Source organism: Colossoma macropomum, unplaced genomic scaffold, assembly GCF_904425465.1.
Source record: "Colossoma macropomum unplaced genomic scaffold, Colossoma_macropomum, whole genome shotgun sequence".
NCBI lineage: Eukaryota > Metazoa > Chordata > Actinopteri > Characiformes > Serrasalmidae > Colossoma > Colossoma macropomum.
In genome coordinates, this window is record NW_023494786.1 from 27,029,449 (window position 1) to 27,044,598 (window position 15,150).

General features: G+C 38.6%; 1 protein-coding gene across 7 annotated transcripts in view; it reads right to left on the bottom strand.

Moving 5' to 3' along the window:
* frya (furry homolog a (Drosophila)) overlaps positions 1 to 15,150 on the bottom strand; it is a 158,226-nt gene continuing 143,076 nt past the window's right edge. For 6 of the 7 annotated variants that reach the window (XM_036565238.1, XM_036565208.1, XM_036565199.1 and 3 more), the window contains 8 exons: positions 14,430 to 14,593; positions 12,754 to 13,009; positions 11,852 to 12,001; positions 9,382 to 9,480; positions 9,213 to 9,296; positions 5,449 to 5,559; positions 4,510 to 4,715; positions 1 to 3,377 (listed from right to left, as the gene is read on the bottom strand). In XM_036565238.1, the coding sequence (XP_036421131.1) occupies positions 3,119 to 3,377; positions 4,510 to 4,715; positions 5,449 to 5,559; positions 9,213 to 9,296; positions 9,382 to 9,480; positions 11,852 to 12,001; positions 12,754 to 13,009; positions 14,430 to 14,593 (1,329 nt within the window). In that variant the 3' untranslated portion in view covers positions 1 to 3,118. Of the gene's footprint in view, positions 3,378 to 4,509; positions 4,716 to 5,448; positions 5,560 to 9,212; positions 9,297 to 9,381; positions 9,481 to 11,851; positions 12,002 to 12,753; positions 13,010 to 14,429; positions 14,594 to 15,150 lie in introns of those variants that run through there. The other variant, XR_005007006.1, reaches the window with a different exon arrangement.

The following is a 15,150-nucleotide window of genomic DNA, read 5'->3' on the forward strand; positions in this document are numbered from 1 at the left end:
TTAATGCAGGATGGTTTCACCAGTATTCAACGATTTATTGTGTAACAGAAGTTTCAAGAACAACTCAAAGCACAACTCAGAAACATTATTTACAAGATAAAGACTTTGTCATCTCTCAAAAAAGCGTTGCATGTCTGTGCCATGCACAGGCCTGCAGAGTCGAACAGCAAAACAGAACAATAAAAAACACAACGTAACAAGCATCGGCTCCACTCTTAGTACTTTGTACAAATGCAACCTTCAGTTAAAATAGTTTCTTTATATTCATAAATATTTCTATCTCCTCTTATAGTACATAGATTTGCATGCTTGGCCATTTCAAAGGAACATATCTTCATTCTATAAAACTATACGATCCAAAGCATGTTGATTTCTTGAGAATATAAATAAATCTCCTATAAGCAACCAGTGGACAGTAGGAAGCAAACAGTTAGTACAATTACATCTTCATTAAGTATCGGATGGCTTTCCTTGGCATCCGGGTCTTTCAGACAGTAGCACTGCAGCATGTGTGTGTGTGGAAGTCAATGGATTGAGGTGCTCTGATCATTTTTTCTTTTTTGCCCCACAGCAACATAAAAGTCAGCTTCATTTGAGTCGTGACAGTTAAAAGAAATATTCGGCATCGTTCCACCTGCTACAGTATATTCAAGTAGCCCAAAGCACTACAGCTTAAAAACATTCTTTTGAAGATACAGTAAAGAGTCTTTTCACGTTATGTGAAGCATTGCACGTTTTCCCTAAAAGTTTACAATGGTAGACGTGGACGTGGGCGTCACGAAGCTTTGGTGTTTGTCCAGTGGGTGCTCGACGGCAGAAGGAATTGCCCTGCTATGTCATGTGTGCTGATATTAGTGCAACAAAAGACAAATATCTTTTTCACCAATAAAGCTACGTTCACAATGCAGGTAAAAGTGGCCCATATCCGATCTTCTCCATGCCCTTTTTTCTTCATATGTGATTTGTTTTTGTGTGACAGTGAGTGTGTTTACATGCACTTAATAATCCGATAACTGCAGAAAATCAGTAATTTTGTCAGTAATCTGATCAACGTGTTTACATGCCCTTGAGTAATCAGATAACAGGAAAACTCCAGGTCCACGTGAATCAGGCAGTAATCAGATTTCTGCTTTGCAACCAGCCAACAAACTAACGGAATAAGACGTGACATAAACTTAATGAAAAACTTCAGACGTTGTTTTTTTTTAACATCGCACGACTTTACCTGAAAATATGAACATACATCATCTAGAAGATGAAAAATATTTAAATCCTTTATTTCGTAAAGCATGTATTTGGTTTCAGCGTCGCTGCAAAAGTGTTTTGCTGCCGTCTCACGAAATCCGAAAGAAATCAGAGTAAGAGTGTACATGCACTGAGAAATCCGATTACTGAGCTAAAATCCAGCTATTTTTATCAGATTTTTTATCTAAGAAATTTTGAATATGCTATTTACATGACACTTTAAATAATCAGATAACTGCAGAAATCCAATTATGATCGGATTATTGAGTGCATGTAAACAGCAAAAAACACTCAATCTGACACTCAATTCAGATTTGGGCCACTTTGGCTACGTTCACATTACAAGCCTCATTGCTCAGTTCTGTTTTTTTTGCTCGGACCTTTCTAACTCAATTGTTCACATTTGTGTAGGTAAGTGACTCACTTAACAAAACACATGAATTCCGATCGGAGCATTTTCATTAAGATTCCACGGCCACAAATCAGATAAGTATTCGATCTAGGACCACATATGAAAGTGGCTCGGATCTGATTTGAAAACATCAGATCTGTGTCACATTCAGCCTGGTAATGTGAACGTAGCCTTTCATATGCCATACTGAAATCTGATCAATATCTGATATTGACTTCTGTTTGAATTCATGTGATATTTACATCAATCTAACTCTATCTTAATCATAATTTTGTGTGCAACATCATCTAAACTCCTGTTACTATGGTTACGCTTTACATGTTTCTCTTTAAAAGATAAAAGAGAAAGGCAGGAGTGTCATAAATAAATAAGCACATGTTAAAGTTCAGTGTTGTCTGAAAGGAAAATCTGTTAATCTCAGATGAGTGTCCCGGGAGGATCAGTGTTCTTTCACACATGCAAGTCAGTTCAGGAGCGTAATCTGTTCAGACTGATGTCAGATACTATTCATCTCAAAATGCACTTTGTCATATTCTTCATAACTTTCATATTTCATAAGCTACATTCCAAAAGTGGGGGTCATATGAGGGCTGTAACTGTCTTCTTTCCAGTCAAATAGATGGGTGATGTAATTTTAAACCCTTATAGTAAAAGAAGCTGATTTTTTTTTGTCTACTGAAAGTCGACCCATTTTTCCACAAATCTGAGCTACAAACTATAAACAGATGGCGTCTCTTCGGTGATCTGCTCTGTAAAAATTATTTTTATAAAATAATACAAAGAGCGTCTAAGATTTTTGGCTTTCAACAGTAAATTGTAAGCATATAGCAATATGTTTATGATCATAAAACACATGTTCTGTTAATTTGAGGGGAACTTTAAAAAATAAATAAATAAATAAAATAAAAATGTACATTTATTTCATGCAGTTACTGAATAATTTGCCTTACGATTTGGTCATGTGAATTCAGATGGACAAACCAAAATATACCCTGGAGAATAAGAGGTTAAAAAGATAACGTGAACAACCAAATAACAAAATCAGATTTGGGCAGTAAATAGAATTCAGGCCACTTTTACCTGCAATCTGAACGTAACCTAGACTGAGCAAGACTCTAAGTGCTGCGCTCTCAAAAATGACGAACACTTTTTGCTTTTGTATCAGGCCAAAAGACCACAGCAAATCTCTGAAACAGACCCAGTAATTAGAACACATCTTTGCATTAAAAATGCATTGTTTGTGTCAAAAGTAACTCAAAAAATTAGTTGGACACATGGATGTATTAAAAATAACACGCTACGTGTTGTTTTCAACACATCTGCTTTGAGATTAGAGAATCCGCTAAATACATTTTAAAAATCTCCGGATTGGAGGGAAGAAAGCCCTGGGCCGGGCCGGGCCAGGCTGGGCCAGGACTAGCAGCAGTCAGCAGCGGTCAGCAAAGCGCAGCAGTCCATGGTTCAGAGGCTGATGCCAGCCACGCTGGAGTCCGGTAGGTAGGCGGTGATGGCCCGGTAGCCCTGAGCCCGGCGGATCATGTCCCGGATCTCGCAGTTGAGCTCCGTCAGCCGCGCGCAGGCCTCGGACAGGTCCTGCCTGGAGCCCACTAGAGCAAACGTGCCCGTCTGCCCCAGCGTCTGGTGCCGGAAATAGATGTTCAGCAGAGTCTGGGTCTCGTTCTCCGAGCTGCTGCCGAAAATGTCGCTTGGCCACATCCTCCTGAAAAGGATGAAGGGACTGATGCAGTGAGTGACTCTTTTAATCCTCATCATTATTATTCGATTCAGCAGGCTATTGTGACTCACTTTAAAACAAACTGCTAATTTTACACTAAAAGGGTACGTAGATTACTTTGTAATTAATCCTGTCTTTAAAAAATAAAACTAATTCAGACAATTTTTCCTTAATTAAACAAGCTGTTTTGGTTCTGTTCCATTGAGACTGTTAGTGAACACCTCCAGTCATTTACAGGGAACGAACTTAACTAGAAGAGCAAGAGAAGTTGCTATGAAACCCAAGGTGACTGAGGTGTGGCTAGGCTATTGCTATGTTATCCTAGGTGGTTGCTAAGGTCTTGCTAAGCCGTTGCTATGAGATCCCTAGGGTGTTTCTGGGCCATTTCTATGGTATCCCAGGTGGTTGCTAAGGTGTTGGTAAGCTGTTGTTATGGAATCCAGGAGGTTGTTAAGATGTTGCTAGGCTGTTGCTATGTTATCCTAGGTGGTTGCTAAGGTCTTGCTAAGCTGTTGTTATGGAATCCAGGGGGTTGTTAGGATGTTGCTAGGCTGTTGTTATGGAATCCAGGGGGTTGTTAGGATGTTGCTAGGCTGTTGCTATGTTATCCTAGGTTATTCCAATATGTTAAATTCAGCAAATAAACAATAATTTTGCAACTGTAATTGTGCAGAAGTGTGTTCTCTGTAGAGGATGTGTTTACTTGTTATTAAAACATTAAATGTGACCAGAAGCGCCTTGTTCAAAAAGCAGTCTGGGCTGAAATGTCCCTTATAACTTTAGAATGAATTAGCTACACTGATATAGGCTGAATAAGAGGACATATCGATGCTGTCAAGCAAAAACCTTGTATGTCTTTTTTTGCGTAACTCTAACTCATAATGAATGAACAACAGAAATGGTCCAAAATGATTTAGAAAAAATCTTGTTCCATTAACTTCCATTACAAGTTAAGAATGTTTTTCTGTAAAGTTACCATTTTGCAGATGAAATATTTTGTTCTGGCAGCAAAAATATGCTTTTGTGGCATCACAAAAACTACAAATTCAAAACAGCTCAGTTTTCATAAATAGACTATATGGCCTGGGGATGGGGAGTGAACGTGTGAGAGATTCACCTGCACTCCTGAATGTAGCGGATGGCTGTGGAGAACTCGTTGTTCCTCAGACTCTCCAGTATGGCCTGCACCGCCGCCTCTGAGGAGCTGAAGCAGGGCGCGGAGGACTGCTCACTGCCCTGGGCTGCCTGCTCTCCTGCCACTGAAGCTGCCGCCGCCCGCAGGTTACTCTTCAGATCATTAAGCTCCTTTGACATGTTCACGAGCTAGAGAGGGAAAAATATGATGTGAAGAAATTTTGATTTACGAAGCCACAAGGATCAGCCTTCCATACTTGAACTAGGGCTGCAAGATGTGGACAAATGACTTGTAATGCAATTAAATTATTACATATTGCAATTGTGATACACCTAGCAATATATCGCCATTGTCGGAAGAAAACCTTGTATCTCCATTTTTGACGTTTTACAGTTTTTGACATAATTTGGTACCCTTTACATTGTGTGTAAATTTCAGGATAAATGGACTAAACAAAATGACCAAAAATGACATGGACGTCTGGTTCCATTAACTCACAATAAAAGTAAAGTATGTTTTTTCCTTCTCCTGTAAAGTTACCATTTTGGAGATACGAGGTTTTGTTCCGACAACAGTGAAATGTTTATGTGAGTCAATAATGTGACATGATTAATTATTGACTTAAATTATTTAGTCCAAAATAACTGACTTTTGTTGGAAAACATTACATGAATACCATCATCAGAACAACCACAGCAGCATGCATACGGAACTGAGACGCTCACAGCATAGAGACAAGAAACATTGTCACTGGTTAGATTTGCATATTGCAGCCTTATCATGATAATGATTAACCAGCAACAAACCATGTTGGGTAAAAGGCATGTAAAGGTATGGAGTGCAGGTTTTCAGATCAGTGTGAAAGACTTATACTCTAGAAAACTACACAAAACACGCATATTCATTAGAGAAACAGCATACCTCTGGGACGGCGCTGATAGCGTGCACCTGACCGATCAGTTTACAGTAAGACTGATAAAGCAGAAGCAGTTGAAAGTGGAGTTTGTAGAGTCGTTGACACAGCTCCAGTTGCTGGAGGAAAAAAGGCAGAACAAAACAAAATTCTCAGTGTACATTTCATTCACTTACTACATCAAAGAATCTGTCAGCATTCAACAGTCAAGACTTGAGGCAAAATAAATGGAAACAGGAATCTATTTTTTTCTTTTTTTCAAAGAGGAAGTCTACAAAAGCTATTCCATTGCTTTCCTGAGGGAAATAACTACAAAAAGGAAACTTAACAAAATAAAACACTATTTCAAATAGGACCATTCTACTGAATTAGTTCAAACTGCAGTCCCACAGTAAAATACAAAATATTAAAAAAAAAAAAAGATATTTACACAGATTGCGGTATGATCTATTTGAACCAAAGGCATTAATAGAGATAGTAATAAGCTAAATATTACAAATATTATAAATTTACACAAAGCTAAATATTACAAATATTCTAAAATATTAAATTTGAAATGAAAATACTTTACTCCAAAATGCTGTCCAATGTTTTCATGTTACTACCGAAACATGAGTTTTAGTCTGTATGTGGAGCCTTATTGTAGACACACCCCTGCCTTTTAGAGCAGGGCCACATGGTGAGCAATTAGTTCCCATTGTTTTGAAGTAAATGTGCCCCAGAGTCTAAAACTCAGCGTGGAACAAACACACATTCTCTGCAATTTTCATGTTTTTAACATATATTCTGATTTTATATGTGTGCAGCTGTTTAAAGCTATGTTCGCTAGTCATCTAGCATTTTTGACTTAAGCTCAAAGTTAGCTACAATTGTCACGACCAAAACATTAGACAGAGTTTCAGTGGTGTTATGATTGTTTTGTTAGTGACAAAATGAAATGTTCAATCATGTGTTTTAATAAAATAAACATAATTAAGGTACAGTATCTCTCAAACAAAAAGAAATTTAAGTCAGTTAAAAGTCTTTTAACTCTCATTTTGAACCAATTCAGTAAAATGACCCAAGAATGCAAAAACAATGATATAGTCTACAGGGTGTACTCTGAAATGAAATGTGGGCTAAAATTGGACTGAAATAAGACATAGAAAGCTTATATATAACTTACTGCAAGAGATTCCATTTGCTACAAAGCAGGCGTTTCACAAGACAAAAGGTGAGAAGTAAGAAGAAAGAAAGTTTGGAACATCAGCGAGAAAGCATGCAGCCCAGTCGACTGGGCCAAAAATAAGCAAAGGCTTTGTTTGTTTGATGCATGCAAGGCCAGAGAAAGAGCTGACTGGCAGCAAAATGAACAGAAGTTCTGCAGCTCTCTTATTTCAAGCCAAGCACAGAAGCAGCTCTTAAAGGGACTCTGGTGGGAGAGCTTAACGTTTGTACACATACATCCTTCTGTAAATGAAGAAAGGGAATTAGAGATTATTTTAACCCCCATCTCCTTCGTCTAAAGGGGGGAGCGAGTGATTCAAAGATTGATTGAACAAAGGTACGATGGCCCTCGGCAACCTATTCTGTTTGCAGTACAGTATCTAGGATCAAGAGGTGGAAAGTAACAAATTAGACCTACAACTATAACTTATTAGTACTTGAGTGCATTTTTCCCTGTAAGTGTACTATTTTGCAATTTATTAATGTAGAAATTTTATTTTATAATATCCATAAAAAAGGAGTCAAGAAAATTAAATGCAACTTGAATTTTGTAAGTAATAACCAACTGAGTGAGTTAAATACTTTTGTATATTTTGCCTATTAAACTTGATGTTTGGTTACGTTTACCAGCACTTCCGTTTTGAGACAAATTTGGCTAATCTTTAGGGCTCAGTCAGGTCATAGATGTTTACATAATGTATTATCATTATGCTCACATTTTCTTTTTAAATTTTCTCTATGCTAGCTAATATTAGCCAGCTGAAAATGTTTAGGCAGCTAGCCAGATAGATTAACACAGTGGTACCCAGTCCTGGTCCTGGAGACTCACTCTAGACAGTTCAGATCTAACACACGTGGCTCTAATATTCAGATGCCCCTGAAGGCCTTCATTACATGGATCAGGTGTATTTGATTAGGGCTGGAGCTAAACTGTGCAGGGTAGTAGATCTCTAGAACCAGGATTGGGCACCGCTTGATTAACGTTAACCATTAACAATTTCATCCTTTAAAAGGACAGAGATGTTAAGCCAACTTTAAATTATATTGAACATTAGGGTAGAACTCGTACTTAAGTGGGTATTTTCAGTCTCCCCACCCCTGGTAGGTTCGTATGCTAAACTGCAATGTTTGTGAATTTCTATGTTAAGTCACTTTTAGCGCTCTTCTGCCCAGCAGAGGTTAAAGAAAATTGCGCTGAACAAAGGAATCAGGGGTTAGCGTGATGCAGCGCAACCCCAAGGCTGCTCTGGAAACAGGCTTGAGAGATGGATAGAGATTGAGACAGGTGTTTCACTCACAGAGCGACTGCAGAGTAATCGACAGGCAGAAAATGTAAGAGATAGATTGAAATGGACTCTGAAACAACCTCAGGTCAAATCATTTAACTGCCAGCCTAATGTATACAGTGTTAACAGTGACTCACTAACATGCATTACATACAGTTTTAAACCAACATTAGAACACCCTAGTCAAAGTACATGTTTTGTTGATTTTCTAAGTGAAAATAAGTTAACACACCCTTCAAGAGAACATACATATTTGACATTGGAAGAAAATTAAATATAAAATGTGCCAAAACCTTTGCACAGTTTAATAGGTTAAATTTAGCAAATATGCATTAAAATGTGCAGAGGTGTGTGCTCTCTTCAAAATTTATATACAACAGTATGTGCAGCTACACAGTGGCCCTAAGATACTGCCTGCTATAATACATAGTTTACAACATTATTCAGTAGCACAACAGTAATAATTAGTACTCAGTTCCAACATACAGCACTGAGTGTGTTTGCATGCACTCAATAATCCAATCATGATCAAATTACTGCAGTTATCTGATTATTCAAATGGTCATGTAAACAGCATACTCCGATTTCTTAGATCAGAGTAAGGTCTAGAAATCTGATTAATATATTTTGAAAAAGAGACCAGGATTTTAGCTCAGTAATCAGATTTCTCAGTGCATGTGTACTCTTACTCTGATTTCTTTCAGATTTCTCTCAGTCTGTGCATGTGCGAAAACCGATCGCAGTACTGGAAATAAGCCAGCAGCGTTGCCGCGAGACGCAGCAAAACACTTTTGGAGTGATGCTGAAACCAAATACATGCTTGACAAAAGGAAAGATTTAAATATTGTGTATCTTCTAGATTATGTATGTTCATATTTTCAGGTAAAGTGGTGCGATGTTGTAAAAAAAGCTGCGGCATGAAATTTGACATTTAACATTACATTTATGTCACGTCTTCTTCTGTGAGTTTACTGGCTGGTTACAAAGCAGAAATCTGATTACTGCCTGACTCATGTAGACCAAGAGTTTCCCCATTATCTGATTACTCAAGTGAGTATAAATGCGTTAATTGGATTACTGACAAAATCTGATTTTTTGCAGTTATCAGATTATTAAGTGCATGTAAACACACTCATTGAATTGGACTGTTGAGTGAGTAATGAGGCAAGCGGTGGGCTGCAGGCAAGCCCTCTATGATCCACTTTACAAAGTATGTTTCTGACATGGTGACTACATTCTGATTTGTTAGTCTTTGGATTATGAAGAAGTGGATTCTCTACCTTTTCTTCAGTCTCAGCAGGCTGGTATGTGATCACCCCATCCCCAGAGCCTTTGGTGAAGGTAGCCTTGCAGTTCCGTAGCCACTGAAAGAACACAAAGCCATGAGGTGGTCAGAATTAAAAGAATATTCATTAGAAGCAGGACTTTAGAAAGAGAAATCACACTTACTGAGATGGCTGCCTCTTTTCTGTTGTTGTAGGTATCCAGATACTCCTGCAGCTCCAAAACACTGAACTTCATTTTTTCTAGCAGTCCGTAGGAGACAATCTAGGACACACAGAAACAGTTTTAGCCTGATAATGGTTTCTGTTTCTTTTTTTACACTTAAATTAAATTTAAAACGTCAATCATAAAAGCAAACGTGCGCATGCCCAAGTAAATGGCTGCATTCATAAGCAATCACTAGCAGTTATTATTTATTTGGGTATATGCTTACAATGCCTGTGGAAGTTTTGATCACATCTAGTATTAATAGGCATGTTTTCTTTGCTGGCTTGTGATAACTTAAAGGGGAAATGCAAACATTTTCAAAATGCCTAATTAAACTGTTTTCTTTGAGCTCCACTTATAGTGTTTTGTGTATGTTTTATGTACCAAAAACAGTCATAATTCATTTATGCATGACCATTTTCCAAACTTTCTTTAGCCCTTAGAATTGAACAGGCTGTTTTTGTTACTGTGCCCTTAAGACTGATATATGTACACGTGTCATGTAGAGCTTCAGACCAGGCAGGAGTTTAATGAGAGTAAGATCAGGAGAGTCGAACAAAAGAGCCAGAGAAGGCCAACCATATCAAAACATACCAAGAGCAGACAGTTCCAAAAAACACTAGACAGAAATCGTAGTCAAGATACCAATATACAGAGTCCAAACAACCCAAAAGTCTGCAAAAGCAAACACGGCTCAGAATTACAAGAAAAACACCCAAACAAGGCTTCACAAGATGTAAGTGAAAACACAAAATGGCTTCTGATTAAGCTCAGGTGCGTGATCTGAACTAGTGTTCAGGCGATAGTGACCTCTGCTGGCGAGGAGGGGCCAGGTGTGACAAAATGAGCTCTGCTCTGATTGGCTGCCCTGTATTGTGCCTCATTCAAAAAAGCAGTTCGGGTTTAAACATTCTCTATAACTTCAGTGTGAATAGGCAGGGCTAAACTGCTGTAAGCTGAACAGGGGGATATATGTCAATATGTTGTTTTTTGTGACATCAGAAAAACAATGAACTCAAAATGCCCTAAGTTTTCCTGTATATAATGTATGGACTGGGGAGTAAATGGTAAGACTTGAAACTTCAATAAAGTTCAATAACACTCAGTTTTTCCATGATATAATTTCCTTTAAAATGCAAACAGAGTTATTCAGAATGGTTTGATGTGAGATGCTCTGTTGTAGAAAATCTTGCCAAATCAGAGCTCAGTGGTGATGGGAACCAGATCTCCTCTGCCTTAATTCTTCTAAAGCTACAAGCTACCTCACAGAAAGTATATGAAGTGGTTACAAATGTGCACATAAGACATTTTTATAATAGTTCTGAGATTTGTTCTTTTTTAAAAGCCATTTATAATGGAGAGGTACATGCAGAGGTACATGTAAGCCAAAACAGTAGCCATGTAAAAGCATATCTTTTCAGATTTACCACTATTCCTATTATTATCAACATTACATATAAGATCTCAAAAGATCTCAAAGTTCACTGATCATTTTGGATGGTAAATAAAATGTTTGCGCTGAGTCAGTGAGTTTCACTACAATGAACCATTTCACATCAGACTACTCTGAAATTACTCCTTTACATCTCAACCACTGAATTATGTTAAATTAATAAAATGTTAATATTAAAATGTTAAAATGTTAATATTAAAGACTAACTAGGTTCATTCTGAGAGGCACAATATCATGCATTTATCCAGCTTATCTCCTTGCTGTGTCATTATGTCAGTGTGGCGTGGGCCGAACCCCGGGCCCTCAATGGTGGCCGCGAGAGCCTGCCGGAAGGCGGGGCCTAAACACAGAGTGGTGACGAACCCCAGTGTGGACGGCGGGGAGAGAGCCATGAGTGGGTGGTGGACGGAGAGCAAAGCCTGAGCTCCGCTGAGGGACGCGAGTGACGGCTGGAGGAGGAGACGATGACGGTGCCGGCCATGAGAGGCATGAGGGCAAGGAGCGAGGAGCAGCAGCAGCAGCAACAACAACAACAAAAGAGGACTGAAGAGCTGAGAAGCTTGGTTTTGAAAAAGACTGAAAAGTCTGAGTTCTGGAACCACTGAGAAGTGGGCAGCATAGCATTGGTTTTAGTTTGGTTTTGTTTTTGTGTATTTGGTGTGTAAATAAAACTTAAATGGCTGCTGTAACACTGAATCCTGCCTCAAGCGTCCTCCTTGTGCCCGGGGTAGCACAGGACGTGCTCCAGTCAGCAAATACATTTTTAGACAAACCTGCTCTGCATACCAAAGAAGACACTTTTATGATCATGAAGCTGACTATTACAAAATAATTATTTCGAAAATTAGTGTTCTATGTTAACAAAACATTTTCAGGTACTTCCAGTATTACTCTTGACATTTCAACAGAAGGCAAAGTGTGTTCAATTGTTAATTAGGGACTGTAACATAGATACTTTATTCACACATTACTCACTGTATCAGCATCTATGAACAGAGTGGGGCACTTTGAGTGCGCCGTCAACATCTGCGACGACCTTATAAATTTGGCTCCTATTCCGCGGAGGCCTTCTCCAAGATAACTAGCAGCATCGCAGGTCAAGGCACAGAACTTGGTCTGGATACTCTAAAAGGCAAAAAAGGAGACACATCATACTGTCAGTACTAATGAAACCTTATTAAAGACGCAGCACGACTCCTGAGAGGCCAGCGCCTCCAGGCCTGTCAGCTTTGTGAGATGGAGCACAGCTAAATAGGTTAATGATGGTCAATAGATTAGTGGTGGAATGTCTCTTGCTGGGACCTTGATGAAAACCCCCCAGCCCCACTATCTTTAGTGAAACGGACCTGGATTTGTTTTTCAGGATTCTACATTAATTAAAAAACTTGGGATCACTTGTCATATTAGTAATTGTTGCTATTTTATTACAATAACAGTGAAATATTACAAACCACAGACCAGTATTGTTAGAATGTGTTACTCAATATTGAATTGTTTGACAACAAAAAGTTAAGTGATAGTTAATATACTGTAATTATCTACATATAGTAATTTGTCACATTATCTATGAGGAATTGTTGATTCTTTATGTTATACAGCTTTTTCAGTTATGATGAAATCATCTTCAGCTCTATTCACCATTATGAACTATTTTTTATCGCTTACAACAAATTGTGTGAAACCTACAAAGTTGTGGAGTACTAGCAAATCTGCAAATAAATGGTGTATTACTGAATTCACTAATATATATGTATATATTTTTTATTTTCTTAATGAAATCAGTGATTTTCAACTTGTGAATGGTACCATAAAGTTGGTACCATGTTTAGGCTCAGCACATTCCCAACAGCTAAACCTCGGCCAACGCTGCCACATACCTGGAACAGTGAAGAGAAGACATGGAAGGTGTAGACAGCGCAGGAGCCATCCGTGTCAGCCACCAGCTGGTTCAGGTGAGTGCGCCAGGCCTCCTCAGCATCGTCACACACTACCGGCTGGAAGGCAGCCAGGATGGCAGAGAAGAATGGGGACGGAGGAGGAGAGGAAGAACGAGACTCCAGCAGGAGATCGTCTTTTTCCTCCTCAGCTAACATGAGACTGGGCTGCTCCCCAAAGCCACTGCAGGAGTGGAGACTGGATTCACACAGAAAGACAAAGGTGCAGAGATACAGACGTTTATGATAGATTTAAAGTGTCCAGTTGCACCGATTTCTAACACTTTTGACTTCTTTTCTAAAACGAAAGAAAACGTTTATACTTTAAATTCAGTATCAGTCAAAATTTGGATACATTTACTTATAAAGGGTTTTCTTTATTTTCACAACTTTACACATTTTAGAATAACAGTGAAGACAGCAAAACTGTGAAATAACATGCAGTGATCAAATCTTCTATTTTAGATTTGTTTAAAAAATAAGCCTCCCTTGATGCAGCTTTTTAACTAATAATATAGAGTACATAACATTAAATTAAACTATGAATTTATATGCTATAAAAAGAATAGAGAGTCCTGCTTAAAGCCTTTTCTGAACCTTTTTCTGGCACTTTTGTGAATTCCCTGATACAAAATACCTGATCCAGCTCATAAAGGTTTTGATAAATACCTTATGAGATGGATCTAGTGTTTGGGAGTGATGAAATGTGCAGGACCGGGGGTCTGCAAAATCAGAGTTGGGTCTATTGATTATAATGGAGAAAGAAGATTATATGAACTATGCTAAAAAAGTGGTGAACGTTGCAAAAAAATCACAACTCAAATATTTACTTGCTTAATTTGCTCCACAACACAGAGCAAGGGAGTCAACAGGAGGTTGACATATTGTTTGACTTTGGCATACTGTCAAATTCAGATTTTTTTTCAACACCAGTGATGCTATGACACATTTTAGAGTATAAACGGTTGGGAATGTGGTTTTAGAGACATTAAAGCTACATTATGTAAGATTTGGGGATTTGGATTTGACCTGGTAGAAATGTGTAATTGCATGCAACTTGCATGCAGAAGAACATTTTATAACGTGGGTTGTGCTTCAGACCCCTTCCCCGAGAGGATGAATCTGGTGATTACGAGTGTGTTGAAAGGAAATTCAAACACATCTCAACCCATCAAACTTGGTGTAGGACGTTTCCTTTGAGGATGCAAATTATTATCTACTATTCTCTATCTTCTATCTTCATCAGTATAATGTTGATTCTGCATTTGAGACCTAAACATCAAGCCAGACGTTCTTTTTGAGCCTGTGCGTGTGATGCTAACACATAAACATGTATGACGTCTGAAAAATTCCCACCCCGGCGCCTCTGACTTTTAAATGATTATATCAGGCTTTACAGGGTGACTCACAGCGGCGCATACACATCGTATTGTAGTGTGTTTTTTCTTCTGACTCCAAAAATGTAAAAAAACAGGCACTCAATCAGGTGTGGCCAAACTGTTGACTGGTACTGTAGCTTGAACCTTGCAAGTACTTCTAGGTGAGACATATCCCTGCAATGCAAGTCTCTCTGCTTTATATTAATATATTTATCAGGCAAAGCTGCTTGATGACCATACCTGGGTAAACAGCTGGACTCTGACTCCACATCTCCCTTGACGTCCCCAGGAATGTCCAGCGTTATGCTGTCAGAGTGGCTGAAAGCTGAGGGAAGCTCATTAATGCAGAGAGAGATTTCATCCTCATGAATGCTTGCGCCCTCATCTTCTGCTGATAGTTCAGTCTAATGATGGAAGGGAAGATAAAAGGCAGTGTGAGTAAGCAGAAGCAGTGGAAATGCACCACACACTGGTCTTACACTGGAAACTGAACAGCTGTGGGGAACTACGGTCACTGTAAAAGCTATGCCTTAGCTATTTATAACTGAAGGAACAAAACATTGACATGAGAACCAAAACAGACTGCAGTCATGACTATGAAATCATGCAACTGATTATGCATGACATTATGTGGCTGCTTCTCTTTTTATGTCATCTATCACCACAATCACCTCGCCTCAATCAAAGTCTGTAATATCCCAGAAACTACTGCGCTTAAAGGGCCCATATCATGGAAAAACTGAATTTCCCTCACTTGTTTTTTACATAAATATGTGTAATATGTAATGTAAACATTATTGAAGTTACAAAACATGCATTCAGTCCACATGTGCAAAAATAGCCCATTTGAATTCATTGTTTTTGTGATGTCACAAAAAACAAATATTCATATATTCAGCCTGCAACAGTTCAGCCCCGCCCACTCGTGCTGAAGTTATAAAGTGTGTTTCAGCCCAGACTG